The sequence below is a fragment of the Seriola aureovittata genome, chromosome 17 (assembly GCF_021018895.1).
Source record: "Seriola aureovittata isolate HTS-2021-v1 ecotype China chromosome 17, ASM2101889v1, whole genome shotgun sequence".
Lineage (NCBI taxonomy): Eukaryota > Metazoa > Chordata > Actinopteri > Carangiformes > Carangidae > Seriola > Seriola aureovittata.
In genome coordinates, this window is record NC_079380.1 from 17,773,698 (window position 1) to 17,789,432 (window position 15,735).

Sequence of the window (15,735 nt, forward strand, 5' to 3'; positions counted from 1 at the left end):
ATTAAAACTAATTCACCAAAATTGCTGTCATGTAATTATTTAACATGTACACTTAACAAATTATTCAAATTTCTCCCTGTAAAATGCAAAAGTGCCTTTGATTTTAAAATCTGCTGAAGAGGCTTCCCGTCATTAACAAAAAAAAGAAAAAGAAAGGTCTATTTCTTGGTTCTTCTGGAACTTTCACCTAGATCACACGTTCAACTACTTCCTCTGAGGTAAAGAATTAACTTCAATAAATTCAATATTCATATAAAGGTAGACATCATCCATGTGGATTTTTGTCAAAAATATCTAATTTCATATTTTATAACCGACACTAATGACCAATTGGTTATGCATAAGAATGTTTAAACAGGTTCAACATTCATTGTGTCACTTTTAGTGTCTCTTCTTTTTTTTTAAATAATAAATTGTCTTTGTTTTCTTTTGGTAAATTATTCTGATATAAAAACCTTCCCCTTCATGACCTTTTTTCTAGACTTCTGTTCTGTGGTTGCAGTCCCACCTGAAATGCAGTCCAAAAGCCTTAAGTTTGTTGCTTTTTTGATTAAAGCTTTCACTGTAGTTCCCTTTAATGATCTGAAAATCAATTTTAAAGCAAGTGTTGATGCTCATTGTAATGTAATGTGATGGAAATGTTTTCTGCACCGCACACAGATCAACTTAAAGTAAAATCACTGCTGTCACCAATTTTTTTCCTCTTACTCTACTTGATTTGCATCAGAGTCTCTGATTGGCTGCTTCAGTTGAGAGCAGAAGGGGGCAGGTACTTTGTGTGAACATAAATACAGCGTGCAGCCTCACAGGCACACTCACATGCATCTGCTACTATCATCATCCTCTTCATCACAGCTCCATCCAGTTCCATCACTGCCATCAAAACCATTTTCAGACAAGTAGAGAAGAGGAGAATAAAGACAAACGACAGAAGAGATTCTTTCAGTTTTAGAAGAGAAGACCAACAGATACCCACCATGTCTTTCAAAGTCAAGGAGAAGACAGAAGTGCGCCTGGTGTTTCTGGGAGCGGCTGGAGTGGGGAAGACGGCCCTCATCCAACGCTTCCTCAAAGACACCTTTGAGCCCAAACACCGGCGCACAGTGGAGGAGCTCCACAGGAAAGAGTATGAGGTGGGGGGCATCAAAGTCACCATCAACATCATAGACACCAGTGGCAGCTACTCCTTCCCAGCCATGCGCAAGCTCTCCATTCAGAACAGCGATGCCTTCGCCCTGGTCTACGCCGTGGATGACCCTGAATCCCTGGACGCAGTCAAGAGTCTGCGAGAGGAGATCCTGGAGGTCAAAGAGGACAAGTACACGCCTATTGTGGTGATAGGCAACAAGATTGACCGTCACAATGAGCGCCAGGTGTCCAGCAAGGACGTGCTGTCCACAGTGGAGCTGGACTGGAACCACAGCTTCATGGAGTCCTCGGCCAAAAACAACATCAACGTGCTGGAGGCTTTCAAGGAGCTGCTCCTGCAGGCCAACCTGCCCAGTCGGCTCAGTCCGGCACTGTGCCGGAGACGGGAAACCTTCCCCAAGGAGAGCAACAAACGACCTCCTATGAACAAGACCAACAGCTGCCTCATCTCATAATGATGTGGCGCTGCTCAGAGGGCAACAACACAAAAAGAGACTGAGAGAAGATGAGAAAAATGTGCACAAAAGAGAGCAAAAGAGCTTTGTTGGTGGGGAGCTGACTGGACAGAAACAAACCAAGAGACAGTATTAAAGACTCAAAAGAAACACTGAGTTAATGAACTATGTCCTCCTCATCAGTCTTGTACGTACTGCATCCAACCCCACGGCAGCACTGGAGGCACAGAGATGCTACAATGAAGACAAACATGTTGAAAACAGACACCACCTTGAAGACCCAAAAGAATGTGGCTGGACTGCTTGAACAGTGGCAGAATGAATTGCTGCACACACACTACTTAGTCTGAATGTCAAAAATGATGCTGTAATAAACAGTGACAGTGTAGAAACAGTATCATGTATCATAAGCTCAGTTTTCACTCAAATCTCAGTGTATGTGATGTTTCATTTTGGGGTTTCGTGTTACTGGTGTTTTAAAGAAGTGCAATAACTGTGAAGTCATGGGTATTTATGCAAAAGTCTGTTTGTGTCTTTGTATCTTTGTATGATGGATTTATGACTCAAGTGAACAACAGAAGTCCTTCACCTTGAAACTGTTTATATTTTTGATAGTGACACATCAGGCATTATGTTGTATAATCTTGTGTAGCCTGTTCTGCAGCTCTGAACTGCTGCTTTGCATAACCTCATTATGCATGTGTAAATTATTATTTTGAATAACACAATGTACATTTACTGTTGTTTCTCTCTTTGTCTGACTAATTAATGATCTTTCAATGGGAGTTTTCCTTATTGTTTAACTGACGGTTTGTATTGGTTAGTGGTGAAGATCTCTTTTTGTCTGCGCCAAATGTTTTCTATTCACCATGAAACCAAATCAAACCACTCTTTATGAATTAATTAGCTACTTTCACTGTTGGGATGTTTCTTTATGTCAAAGAACAGGCAGAGATGTGGTGGTAAGAGTGGGGGAAGTCATAGATATTAAATATTGTTTTTTAGTTTCTTTTAATAATGGTAGTGATGGGGAAAATGACTTTGTTACATGGGCCACTTTAAAATCTCACTCGTCTGAGAAAAGTCTTTAAAATTGTCTTTGAGTAGAGTTTAGGGACACAATGTTCTTATTTTAACCTTCTATAAATAAAATGTGACTATATTACATCTGACTTTCAATTCATTTCTCTTTCGTAAAAATTATTTTTAAAACATACTGCATGAGTTGTCTATTATTAGAGTTATTCTGTCACAGCATACACAGATATTTTTGATGTTAAAAGCATATTAAATTCCTGTAATTCCACTCCAACTTGTATTGTGTCAACAAACTGATAATCTCTTTCTCTTCTTCTCTAACCAGAAATGTATGTTTTTTTGTTTTGTTTTTTAAATAAAACAGACCTGTCTACAATTCAAGGTGATTGGAGCTCCCTGGAAAGTGGTATCAACACTGAGTGACTTCTGAAGGTGAAATAAAGTAAACCATGGACGTGTTGCAGTGGTCTAACACACACGATCTCAAGTCCATGAGTTTTCTACACTGTGTTGTATTGCCCTCTGGTGGTCATTATGCACCAACAATGAATGCTCACTGTAGGTCAGTGGTTCTCAAACTTTTTCTGACATGCATTAGCTATTGAAAATGAATTCTGATATCTACTGAATACTACATGACCGTCTAATGAGCTGTGTCTGTTTAGTACAGACAAATTGTCATGCAGGAGGAGAGGCTGCAGGTTTTCATTTCAACGTAACAGGCCTGGGGAAGAAACTAAAAACTTAAATATTGATGATGATGATGATGATGATGAGGTGAAGGGCTGGCACACCCCTCTCTTCCTCACGATTTACATCACAATAAATTTGTGATGTAAAGGGATATGCAATCATGAAAAATACTTCCCACCTGCCATACTGTACACACGAATATGATGATCAGTTAATCTGTTATGACATTTTTCATGTTCTCTAAATTCTCTATGAAGTTATGTATGCGCTGATAAATAGCTTGCAAAATTTCCCCAACTGTTGAAAGGCCACATAGGACCAGAAAGGGAGAGAAAAAGGTGTGCTTCCTCTTTCCAAAAACGTTCAGAGACAAGGTGCATTGTTTCCCCAGAATCAGACAAGGAAGTGACCAGTGACTATCAAATGTCTGGTTCCTCTTTGTGTCCTGTTTAAACTCACAGCTGTCCTCAGCTGGTCCACAGCCACACACTAACTCGTCTTTTTGGCGCATGGACGGAGACACAGAGGGGAAGACGGTCCTTTTTAAAACTCAGGTGCGAACTATAAACTTTTCATTCAGGGTGTAGTGAGCACAGATATACTCAGTTTTAAATAGGCCTTACAAATTTGAACCATTTCAACAACTTTGTCTCCACACTGAACGTAGAAAGAAGATTAGATTGAGCCTAATTCAGCATTATGAAAATGCTTTAGTCTCCTTCCATGAATGATGAGTGTTTGTGAGTTTGTCTCCGCTCCTAGACTTGGTCAAAGCTCCTCAGTGTTGGATTGATGCCTGAGAAGTCTTGAACAAGTACAGGATCTCTGACTATCACTACATCGAGTGTTTGTCTGAAGACATGCTACCTGTTACAAAATAACTGGTAACTGGTAAGCTGCATGAAAGGTTTGAGGAATCATATATGCATTTAAATTTTTCTTTAATTATCTTTAATTAGATTCTGCACTGAAATGGAAGATTTTGACCTTTCTATATTATAATATTTGAATTATCAGTAGAGGTTATTATTTACAGTGATATTTTAGGAAGGAATACACAATTATATATAATTCAGATTGACTAAATTTGGCTGTCTGCTTAGTGTGAAATACTTCTAGTCTAATATAGACTATACAGAGAGATACATGTTTGGAATACACTTAGAAGAAATATTCAAAGTTAAAACCTAAGAAAGTTTGACTTTCCTCTAGAGACAAGGCACAAGAGGAAACCTTTTTATTTTCATAGACATTGACAAATGCTGTAGAGGCAGACAGAAGGGTATTTGAAGTATACGTCCTTGACATCGTAGATAAGTCAGGGGAAGAGTACATACAGAGAGGACATCATGAAATATGCTAATGACATGTAAAATCTGAGCTGGCATAGCTTCAACGTTTGATACAGACAAGGTCCAACACCAGGGTGTGCATCTTTAGCTGTCAAACACCAAACCATGACACAGTACCTATAACAAAACTAAACCAATGGTAAAAAGCAAAAGGCGTGCAGTACAGCTGTATGGAAGACGTTCTCAACAAACTTTTTTTTTTTTCTTGCAAGAACACAAAAACAAATAAGTGTGCATTGGCTTATAAAGTATATTTCCCTGAGCAAAAGGCTCAATTGGCATAGAAATAAACTTATTTCCCCTTGAGCTTCACTCTGAAATTTACTCAGAGGCCACAATAAGGTGCACATGTTCAAAAGTGTAGGTCCTTACAGGGAGACACCACAGGAATTTAGAGACCAACGTCCAGACCATCCTGATGTTCACATGTTTGTGTCAATTTACTATAAACTGCTGCTCACAATTTTTCAGTTTTTCAGTGCACATGTCCTCTTCCAGACACACATTGGTTTCCATTCACTTTAGTGCTGCATTAAAAAAAAAAGAAAAAAAAAAAAACAACTTAAGTAGCCCACCATATTAGATTTTGCCAAAGTCATTACTTCAATGTAATGCACCTGAAAGTATGGATCAATTCAAAGTCTACTGGCCTGGTAGATTCAAGTGAGGAAGACCTGCACTACTGTCATGAACAATGTTGCTCAAAATTCAGATTTAGAAGGAAAAAAATGAGCACATGGACACCTTCTAAGGGGAATGTGAACATGGCTCCACTACCCAGCAGACTTTTCAAATCACTCCAGACTTTCAATCACATCACCAGATAACAGTACTGTAACAATAGCAATAACTTAACCAAACCAAAGCAAATTCCTGCAAGTTTATTCTGGTTTTGAAAAACAACAATAATGTAGAATCTCTGTGATTAGTAGTAAACAGGCTAAAATATGTAGAAAATCAAATGGTCCTGCTTTTAGCTATTTGTGCAACTCACATGCGGTGAGTTGTCACTGTCAGATAACAGATACCATCAGCCTGATAAAATATGCACAGAAATCTAGTTATATAATCTTAAAGTGTCAGTTCACCCAATCACAAAAAAAAATATTTTAAATTCTTGTCTTTGCATAACCCAGATGCCTCACTGTGAACATGGCAGTGTTTAAAATATCATTTTGCCAATTATTTGAGCTAAAAACCAGAGTATTGATGCTGAACACCAAAGGTTTCACTCATCTCCATTGCACTGGGGTAATAGCAGGAATCTCAGAAGCAGATCTCTTAAAACAGCTGTAAATAAAATCTAGCTTCTTGGACAGATATTAGGAGGCACAAGTTGTTACAATTTAGTTGAACTGACCATCTAATAAGAAAGGATGGCCCATTTATTTTTGCAGATGATGAAAGACCTCTTATGCCACATAGGACATTTTACCAAACATTCCCAAAAATGGCGCAAAAAAGCTGCATAAAAATATAGTCTAAGCACCAGTGAGCAGGAGTTCGACCAGTCTTATTAATATGGTCTGAAACATCACAGTGCTATGCAGCCCTGATTGCGAGAGCCAGCAAGAGCATCGGGAAATAGTTTAAAGGGGCTACACGTTTGTTTTTTCTGCGACCGAATGTGGTTTCTTATTGGAAGCAGTCTGTGGTGACGGTCACATACCAAGAGCTTCAGCCATTGCTGTGTTTATAAATACAAGAGGTTATAATATGCCCTCTGACTTGTGCTGCTTCTCCAGGGCAGCTTGGACACTACAGTGATGGGGATCCGAAAGTGATGAGAGAGGGGGCCCGTCTGGACGAGGGCTAGCTAGTTAGCATGCTAATGAAAGAAGTGATAGAAATAGAAGCAAAACAAGAGGGTTGTGTTCCACAGCTGGAGACAGCTCTTGGCAAGTAAACAAATTAAGTTTGATGCTGAACTCGCAACATTTCTTCTAGACTAGTATGTAAACAGCTGTTAATGCTAATGTTGGCAATGTAGCAACAGCAAGAACTTACATATAGCGCCTTTAAATGCACAAACTCCTGTGACTGGAGACATTTTCTCTTTTTCTTTCTTTCTTTTTATCTCTTCTTATATGCAGATGAAGCTCAGTCATTAAAATATGAGGTACTGCAGTGTATGACAAAATATCTTTTTAAATACAAAGCATCTTTTGTTCATGTTGGATTATTAATGAGAACAGCAGGTAGAACCAAGGCTTCAAAATATGACTGAATGCATCAAAGCTCCAAGTCACTTATTTGCTATTTTATCATCCTTATGTGATAAGGACAAGATGCATTTCTCAAATGAATGAAAGAAATATATTTTTACCACTTTTGATAAGAAGATAAATAACTTTGGGTAATTCTTAAACTTCAATTTCTTTAAATTATTTAGGATACATGTGATCCTCACATACACAAGACACTGAACATGGCATTAGCAAGTTTTTACAGGACTGGGAAGAAATGCACCTGCCTTCAGTCACTATCAGACCCACCTCAGGCCTCACTGTCTGACACTGTCTAGTCGTCCACAGTGATGTTGCGGAACAAGTAGGCCATGGACTCTCCATTGTGTATGCGGCGGATAGCCTCAGCCAGAATCATGCTGACATCCACAGTCTTGATTTTGGGACACTGCAGCTTCTGTACTTCATGGGGGACTGTGTTGGTCACCACCACCTGTGGACACATAAACACAGACATTGTGCTTAGACTTAATGAGACGGTTTCTATTTGAATTAAAAAGCAGTCACACTTTAAAAGATAACATGATTTGGTCTTGGTGGGTTTTGGTTTCCACCTCATTCACCTGGGTCATGTGTGAGCTCTCAGGGGTCATGGTCGCATGGCTTCCAAAACTTCATGTGTACACATGACAAATAATTTGTTGATTTTTTTTCATACAAAATATAAAGATGTTTGAAATGGAAGTCTAGAACTCTGTCATAGTTCAGAAATTGACAGTGAATGAAAAGTGCAGCCAAATCAACTGACAAAGTTGTGTTGGAGAGCCAGATTAAGCTAAGCAATGTCAGTAAAAATCAAACAAACTCAAATTAGATTGCAAGTTAATATGTTCTAAAATATCAATTACTTCAAATCAATGGAAGACAAACTAAACGTCAACTATTTGTTTGCTGAGCACTGCCTTAGGAGGAAATAGAAATTTGAAACTAATAGAAATAGAAATGCAACTTTTGGATATAGTGATCATTTCATGTATTAACAAGTCATCTGCGCAACTCTCCATTACAAGAATGTATCGCATTTGACATTATTTATAAAATGACAGATGAGTCAATGAACAAGCAAATTTTGCTGGTTTCCAATAGATTCTTCAGTTTCTCTTCCCTTGTCACATCTCATTCAGCTTCCTTATTGACATTTAATAGAGCAGGTATAACACAGAGGATTTTCCTTCAAACAAACATACATTTTATTGATTGGACATGATTGAAAACAACTAGTTCAGGTGTCCTCACCTCATCAATGGCAGATTCTTCTATGAGGCGGGGAGCATCAGCAGACAGTAAACCATGTGTGGCCATGATATAAATTTTATAGGCTCCTCTCTCTTTCAGGATCTCTGCAGCTGCGACAAAGTCTCCTACATCATCTATAATGTCATCCTGGAGAAACACAGAAAAAAGAAAAATACAATCTGTACCTAAGGCTTAACGATTATGCCCCACTCTCTTTCTCTTCAGTAATTTCTCTTTCATGGTTTCTCTGACTAATTTATCTGCATATCCAATAGTCACTCACAGCAGCATAATTTGGATTTTTACTATCTTGTTGGATATTTTATCTGATTCTACTTCTACTTCTTCTCCTGGTTATAAAAGATTAATGGGAGGTAAAGGGAGGCCAGCTCTCCTGTTTTCCAGATTTTGTTTTGGTTAGGTTCAGTTCATCCTTTACAGTATAATTTGGTAGTTTAGGACCATGGCAAGAATACATGAAGAAGACTATGTAATATTTGCTGAAGAGCAGCCAAGTGCCAAAACACAGTGTCAAAAAGTCAGTGAATTGATTCAAAAGAGGTTTTATTGCTTATGATTTTAACTTTTCATAGGTCAAAAGGAAGAAAGCGTTATTACATATTTCAAAAATGACATTGTCTCGGTAGCAGATCAATGAATTTGACCACTTATAGTGAATACCACTTGAAATGCTGTAGACGACAGCTCAACAATCTAACCAACACAAAGTGCAGACACAGTGCTTCTGCTATGTCTTTGCAGAATCTTACCACAATGATGGCAATTCTCCCTCCCACGTCTCCGACAACGGTAATGGGAGGTTTCTCCTTGGCCATCATTACTGAAAAGGAAAGCAGAACATGTTACCTGAGAGAGCACATTAAAGAGGTTATGTCTACTACATTTAATCTAATCAAAAAGAAATCTCAGTAGATTGGGTAAAATGGGTTGAGAAAATGTTTTGCAATTTAGGAAAATCTACACCCCAAAATCATGGGGTTGTTATTGAATAATGTTATTTGTATAAATTCTGTTAGAGTAATACAATGCTTTATTGAATTTAAAATGGCAATCAAAAGCCAGTAATTTGTTTTGAATATTTCCCCCCATTCTACCCCACCTACCCCGAGGGGATTAAACAGAAATGCTAGACTTAGTAAAGCACATGCCATGCAAAAAAATCAAATGACAGGGTTTTCTGCCCAGGATACCCAATCAGAAGGCAATGTATAACTGCCTGCACACACAGCCTCAGGCCTGGGCTGTTGCAGGCTCATGGCAGCAGTCTGCATATGAACCAATATGCACCAGACAGTCTTATTTCACACGGGACAACAGTGGCTGACAAGCACTGATGAGGGTTTCTTCATACACATTTGCCAATGATCTGGGGTCAGTCCTCAGTCGAACATCACTGGTGCCAGCGGCTACTTTTACATGCACACAATAATCAGAATACATCTCACGTACCAGTCTCAGGAAATGCAACAACTGCATTTTTTTTAACCGCACAAGATATAATTTTTAAATCACTCATATCAGCGCAGCTTCATTTGTCATTATGAAAACTTCTGAGCAAGGTTGCTCGCCATCATCACAATATGGGGTCTATACATCTAGTAATGCGATTCTGTCCATCCCCAGGCTATGAGCAGCTTCACTTAATTCTGCCAAACTGCACTGGTGTCAGGATATCCTGGCAATTTCAGTAGCTTAAACAGTACTATGCAAGTAGATAAACTATCATAAGAAAGATTAAAGAGAGCCATTAAAATGTAACAACATGTTGACGCCAACATGAAAGTGCTCCACCTTGTGGTAGATGTAATAATATGACATATGCATATAACCTGCAACTAAAATAAATGATTGTTAACTGAAGCATCAAAATGAAACTGGGGTTTGATTTGAAGCCGTTGGTATACAACCCAATTTAAAGGATGCATTTTAAGTATTGGTGTGCATGTAAATGTGGTCATTCAAAGGGTACAAGGAAACAATCAACTGGTAAACAATCAGCCAGCAAAGCCGATTGTGAAGGAAAAAGTATAACGAAGCAGAGAAAGGAGGAGCATGCCTTGCAGAACACTTTGCTGAATACCGTGAGTCCCACAGCATCAGAAAACCTGGCAGAGTCACATTCAGACTTCTAAAACAGCAAAAGCCACGTTGTTAGCAGTACACACACTTCTCAAAATTATGTTGTCTTCACAGCTTGCTGAGATACTGCAACAAGCTACCTGAGAAATGTTTGGTCAGATATCTTCAAAGTTAATTTAAGATGTCTTTTTTTTTTTTTTAAATAAAGAAAACCCGTTAATCAACATTCCTGTGATGGATTTGAAAATCATAATGGAGTTCATTGGCAAATTTTAACAACAGGTTGGCACTGCATCCAGAAACTTCTATCATAGAGATAAAGTGTAATACTACACCAAATATTGTTGATAAAATAAGTTCTGTTTTACCACTGAGGTAGCAAACCGAAACTTTGATTTGTGCTGTGTGAATTCAATACTTAAACCAACACCAATCCTTCCATTTGTAACGTTTCTCCTTCCCTTCATTAGATGTAAGGTTTCATAAGCATGCTTCATTGTTACCATCACATGCAGTTATGACCAAATGTTAATCAGGTTTTTCAGAGCAGGTTTAATATGGGTGCATCATGTGTTGATTGGCAAGATGAGTCCAGATATACAAGTAAAGAAAGAAAAAACAAAGAAAAAAATGTTTGGCATGGTTTTGGTTTGATTTATGGATTTCAAAATAAAATCAGAACACAACAAAACAAAGAGGGTTTTGGCCATCTTGTAGAACTAGCTGTCTGGAATCTTAGAAAGGTGCAGTAAACATAAACGCTGCTTATTTTCAAATCAAACATGCCATGCAAATAGCATATAGTATGGAGCACTCCGTAGCTGATTGGCCTGAAAAAGTTGTCAATGCAAATTGTCTGGGCACTAACAATCTGTCTGTGCAATTTTCACAAACTCCCCCTCATGAATCCAGACTGTATTTTCACAAGATGCAACACAAACCCTTTATCTACACATGCACAAATTGAGGAACCATTTGAGGAGGAATCATTTCATAGTCAGATGTAAGTTAAGTTTACGGCCGTACTTGGGAGCTCTATGCCAGGGAACGGGGCTTGTTGTTTGCCTGCTATTACCAACAAATAAACACCACGTTAACACAAATGCACAAGTATTTGACATGACAAACACATGATGCCAAGACTTGGAAAATCCTCTCGCTAGGTTGACAGAAATTAAGAAAAAAAAAAAGTCAGCAGATCAGACTTATTTTTGTTGAAATATAAAAGTCTTCTTATGGTTGAAGCCATTTGTGAGTCATTGTTTCAAAGGAGGATTTTTTAAGTCAAGGGTAAGAATTAAAAACAAGTAAGAATATAAATCTTTTTTTTTTTTTTTTTTTTTTAAACCAAATAATAAAGTGAACACAGGACGCAAATACTTTGGAGTCATTTGCCAATGACACAATCATTTGATATCTTGTCAGACTGAACCATTTACCAGAAATTAATACTGCAAATATACTATATGCCAGAGTAGGGTTACTATTTCTTTTAAAGTACTTTTTTTCCTTTTAAAAAAGGTCCCATATTTGACACTTTTCCAGTGTTTTACTTGGAGTTATGATGTCCATAAGAAGATAGATCTGTGGTTTGAAGTACAAAAAATCCATCTAAATATAGTTTTACGTCTCCTCCCTCCATCCAGCAAGAACAGGGAATTAGGTTCTGTCTCTGAGCCTCTCTTCTGATTGGCTGACATTTTTCAGTGATGAAGCCAGGCCAACCTCAGGTAACCAACTACAGCCTACTGCCTTATCTTGTAAAACTCACTGGTAAATGCAAATAGCGATGGTAAGTCAGTGCTGAAATGAGTCAAACACAAAGTCAAATTAGGCCTTAAATTCTCCAGTATTTCAGAAAAAATAAACTTTAGCCACTGGTCTCTATTCTTGCTCTCCTTGGGAAGGCTGCACAATGATATATTGGCCTCCTGACATCCAGCATTTCTGTCCCATTTCCTTGACATTTATCTGTGCTGTAGCTTGTTAGCTCGGTGATGGAATGGACGCTTGGTGTTGTGTAGCTAATAAATACATTTTTTTTTTTTTTTTTTATAAAAGTTGGACGGTGGATCTGGGTGGGCCGTGCTAGGGCCATGGCTGAAGGTGACTATATAGTTGTAACCTCATAAAATTAAAGAAGCCCTGACGGCTCATTTTAAGGCACACTTTCTGTTTTATAATCAAAAAAGACATGGAAATCTCACTTCCTAAAATATGGGACCTTTAAATCAAGGTATGTGCCAAGAATCAGGCAGGGACTATGATATTATTATTATTATTATTAATAAGCACGTCACTCTTTGTCAGTTATGAGTTGCAGCTTGCTGAAGATGCAGAATGAGTTAAAGTAGTGTATCTGTGGAATTAAAACATGCAGTAAGACAGAAATCAATTTCTTGGAGCATGGTCGATGGTATGAGAGAGAAACGGCAGAATCATCTCCTAACAGGTTCGTACAAGTAAGACTGCATTAGGTTGTAGGCTTGATTTATATTATGATGCATTGAGGTGTTGAGATATTGAGATTTAAAGCACTTAAGAATTACATTAACAAAAATCATAAGAAATTTCTTTCTGAATTTAACCATGGTGTGACAAATGAAAAGGAATCTAGCCATGAGAAACAAACAGAGACAAATCTGCAAAGAAAACCTGAAACGCCAAACAGCACTCTACAAAGATAGGTGTTCTTACAAGGTAGCTCCAGTCCTGTGTGTCCTGTTGTGTTGCGTACACATGGTGGTGAGTGTCTTCCATCAGCCATGTCAGACTCTGAACACTGAGCTTCACCGTGAATCACAGCCAGACCCAAACGCAGGCGCTCTGCATAGGATTGAGCCCTAGATAAAGAAAAGAAAGTCAGAATGCAGTGGTGAAAAAATAATATAAACACTCTTTTATGTAAAACATTTTCAGTCACATACTTTGCAAATGACATACCGCATTTATATGAAACACGGAAGGACTGAACGGTTCTGGCATGATGCAATGTTTGTATTTTTTCCATAGGACCATGAAAATTTCGTAACAGAAAGTAAAATCAGTGTTGTGTTTTTCACTCAGTTACCTCTTAGCTGCTGCTGGGGACTTTGCCACAATGATGGCATTTCGGTAATCGGGAATCTGACAGGAAAAAGGAAAACAGACGTCAGAGGTGGAGTTGCCTACACGTATACTTAAACAAGCGCGATAAACATTCAAATGGGATTATCACCTCCTCTTGGATGTACTGAATCAAAAAAGGGGAGGCACGTAAATTGTCCACTGGAAAGCTGAAGAAGCCTTGGATCTCCTTCTGATGCAAGTCCATGGTGATGATGTGTGTTAATCCTATGGAGTAAAAGACAGATGAGTAGTGAGCCTTTCTCACAATCAACACAGGTATTTCACTGTCAACAAGTAGAATAGTTTTTATCTGTAAACATGAAATTCAATGCCTGCAAACTCGACACCAGAGATGGGCAGGATTAAAGATATTTTTAACAAACCACAACTTGAGGTGTATTTTTTTGTGTTTACCTGCTTTAGCAAGCATTGAAGCTAACAACTTGCACACTATTGAGCCCCGCTTTCTCATCTTGCACTGCTTGCTGTAGGGGAAGTACGGAATAACTCCAATGATGTTCTTTGCACAAGAGGTCTTGAGGGCGTAAGCCATAACCAGCAGCTCCATGATGGCTGTGTTGACATCTCTGGTTGTAGCAAAAACATAGTGAGAACAGTAAATCTTGTAAATCTTAGTTAGCAATAATGGTATGAACTTTTCAAATTCCTGTTGCACTGCAAATAGCATGTCTTTCTAAACTCACCTTGGTATTGTCTGGATGATGAAGATAGTTTGTCCACGAACAGATTCTTTTACATCCACTCTAGTCTCTGCACAGAGAAAAAAATAAGACATGGGCAGTTCATTTAGAAATATTGCCTATTAATGTCAATACTTCCCCATAATTAATTTTGGGTATATTCAATAACACCACTCATCCTTAAATACTCACGTTGATAAAGTTTGTTAATTTGTTAATCAATGAGCACATTTTGTACACATCAAATATTACTGTGTATTGTGCAGTGCATACACATCTACACTTCTTAAATGAATAAATGAAGTTTCTTGATGTATCACGTTCATTTTGCCACAGCAATCAATAATGAGTGCCCAGGCCATACTCAAATATTCAATAGCCAACCTAGACCAACAACTTTTCAAGAATTTGAGAATACTAATCATAAAAAGCAGATTAGTTATGAATTGTAACATGACCAATCCACATTATCTAAATTTGTAAAAATCTTCAGATAAAATTAAGTGTTTTCTCTCTCCCTTACTTTCATTTGATCACGACAGACCACAGACTTGGTATTTAGTGCCTTAACAGTATATTGTCTCATATTAACTTACATAAAAATGATTAAATTCAATTCCACAAAGTTTGATATACACAATATATATTTGAGGGGGAAATGAGCACTTGTATTAGCTTGCTAGCAGGGTTCCTAATAATTACCAGTCAAGAATACGAGTAAAATTAAAATATTTTTATACCATGCCATAACATTCTCCTCACCTCTGTTAGATTCCTGAAAGACCACAGACTTCCCCAGTTCAACTCCCAGCCGCCTGAGAAACAAGTGCACAAAATTACAGCTACAATACAACCAGGTGTGAGATGTAATGATCACAAGCTACTGCAAGCTGCAGCGTCTCACACACAAACCAACACGAGGCATTCATCACATCATCCATTCATTTTTCAAAATTGACAGCTTCTAGCCGACCATGCAAAAACAGCTACAAGCACTCACATAGCATCATTACACAATACCACTTCCCAGCTAATATCAGCCTTTAGTAGTCAATGCTAAACCAAAAAATACAGGTCATTGATCCTTTAACAGGCTTTGGCAAACATAGGGACATGTTATTCGTGAGCTTAAATGTCTTCGTGCTTGGCCCTGTGTAGGAGAACAACTCAGTAGCCTACATATTAATCAGCAGTCATTAACAGCAGTAGTGGTGAAAAGTACATGAACATTATACTCACTCCGTTATCTTCTTGGCTAGCTCTGTGCATGCTACGGACGAGTTAGCTGAAAAGACGCGGTAACCACTTTTAGCGACATTCATCGTGGCACTCCTGGTGGTTTATTTCACAGACAGTTACCGGCAGCAGTGGCACCTTTTATCTGCTAACCGCGGCGTCTATTTCCGATTTTCTGCTAGTGACGCTGTCGTTAGCTAACCAGCTAGCCACCTACCGCACACTAGGCTGCTTGGTGGGCTAATATCACAAAATGACCTTCAGTGTACGACACAAACCTATCTACAGCATAGCTATAAAAACGAACATTAATTATTTTCCGTTAGTTTGCTGAATAATCCGGTTGTTCGCGCACAACTCACTGATACCTGTCACTCAGGTACCACTGTAGCCTATCAACCCTCCACACTCAGAGCTACGG

The 15,735-nt window shown here is 38.3% G+C and overlaps 2 protein-coding genes across 4 annotated transcripts; one reads left to right on the forward strand and one right to left on the reverse strand.

Annotated features, from left to right (window-relative positions):
* Window positions 1-807: 807 nt before the first annotated feature.
* On the forward strand, window positions 808-3,023 carry LOC130185331 (ras-related protein Rap-2a-like). The gene has a single exon (XM_056401745.1). It carries the CDS (start codon window positions 978-980, stop codon window positions 1,602-1,604), a length of 627 nt encoding a protein of 208 aa, XP_056257720.1. The 5' UTR covers window positions 808-977; the 3' UTR covers window positions 1,605-3,023.
* Window positions 3,024-4,527: 1,504 nt separating this feature from the next.
* Window positions 4,528-15,712, reverse strand: LOC130185042 (phosphoribosyl pyrophosphate synthase-associated protein 1). 3 transcript variants are annotated; one of them, XM_056401253.1, is made up of 12 exons: window positions 15,318-15,712; window positions 14,841-14,893; window positions 14,082-14,148; window positions 13,792-13,964; window positions 13,487-13,602; window positions 13,340-13,395; window positions 12,967-13,112; window positions 11,296-11,337; window positions 8,940-9,010; window positions 8,170-8,316; window positions 7,183-7,366; window positions 4,528-5,214 (listed from the first exon to the last, which is right to left on the reverse strand). In XM_056401253.1, the coding sequence occupies exons 1-11, from the start codon at window positions 15,398-15,400 to the stop codon at window positions 7,208-7,210; spliced, it is 1,113 nt and encodes a 370-aa protein (XP_056257228.1). In that variant the 5' UTR covers window positions 15,401-15,712; the 3' UTR covers window positions 4,528-5,214; window positions 7,183-7,207. The 3 variants fall into 3 exon arrangements, with proteins under 3 accessions (XP_056257228.1, XP_056257227.1, XP_056257229.1); XM_056401252.1 differs by having other exon boundaries at window positions 4,528-7,366; XM_056401254.1 differs by lacking the exon at window positions 11,296-11,337 and having other exon boundaries at window positions 4,528-7,366.
* Window positions 15,713-15,735: the final 23 nt, after the last annotated feature.

Coding starts and splice junctions, on each gene's coding strand:
- LOC130185331 (XM_056401745.1), top strand. CDS start 978: ATGTCTTTCAAAGTCAAGGAGAAGACAGAAGTGCGCCTGGTGTTTCTG.
- LOC130185042 (XM_056401253.1), bottom strand. CDS start 15,400: ATGAATGTCGCTAAAAGTGGTTACCGCGTCTTTTCAGCTAACTCGTCC. Junction 14,894..15,317: donor CTAGCCAAGAAGATAACGGA/GTGAGTATAATG, acceptor CTTGTTTCTCAG/GCGGCTGGGAGTTGAACTGG. Junction 8,317..8,939: donor GGAGAATTGCCATCATTGTG/GTAAGATTCTGC, acceptor GTGTTTCTCCAG/GATGACATTATAGATGATGT.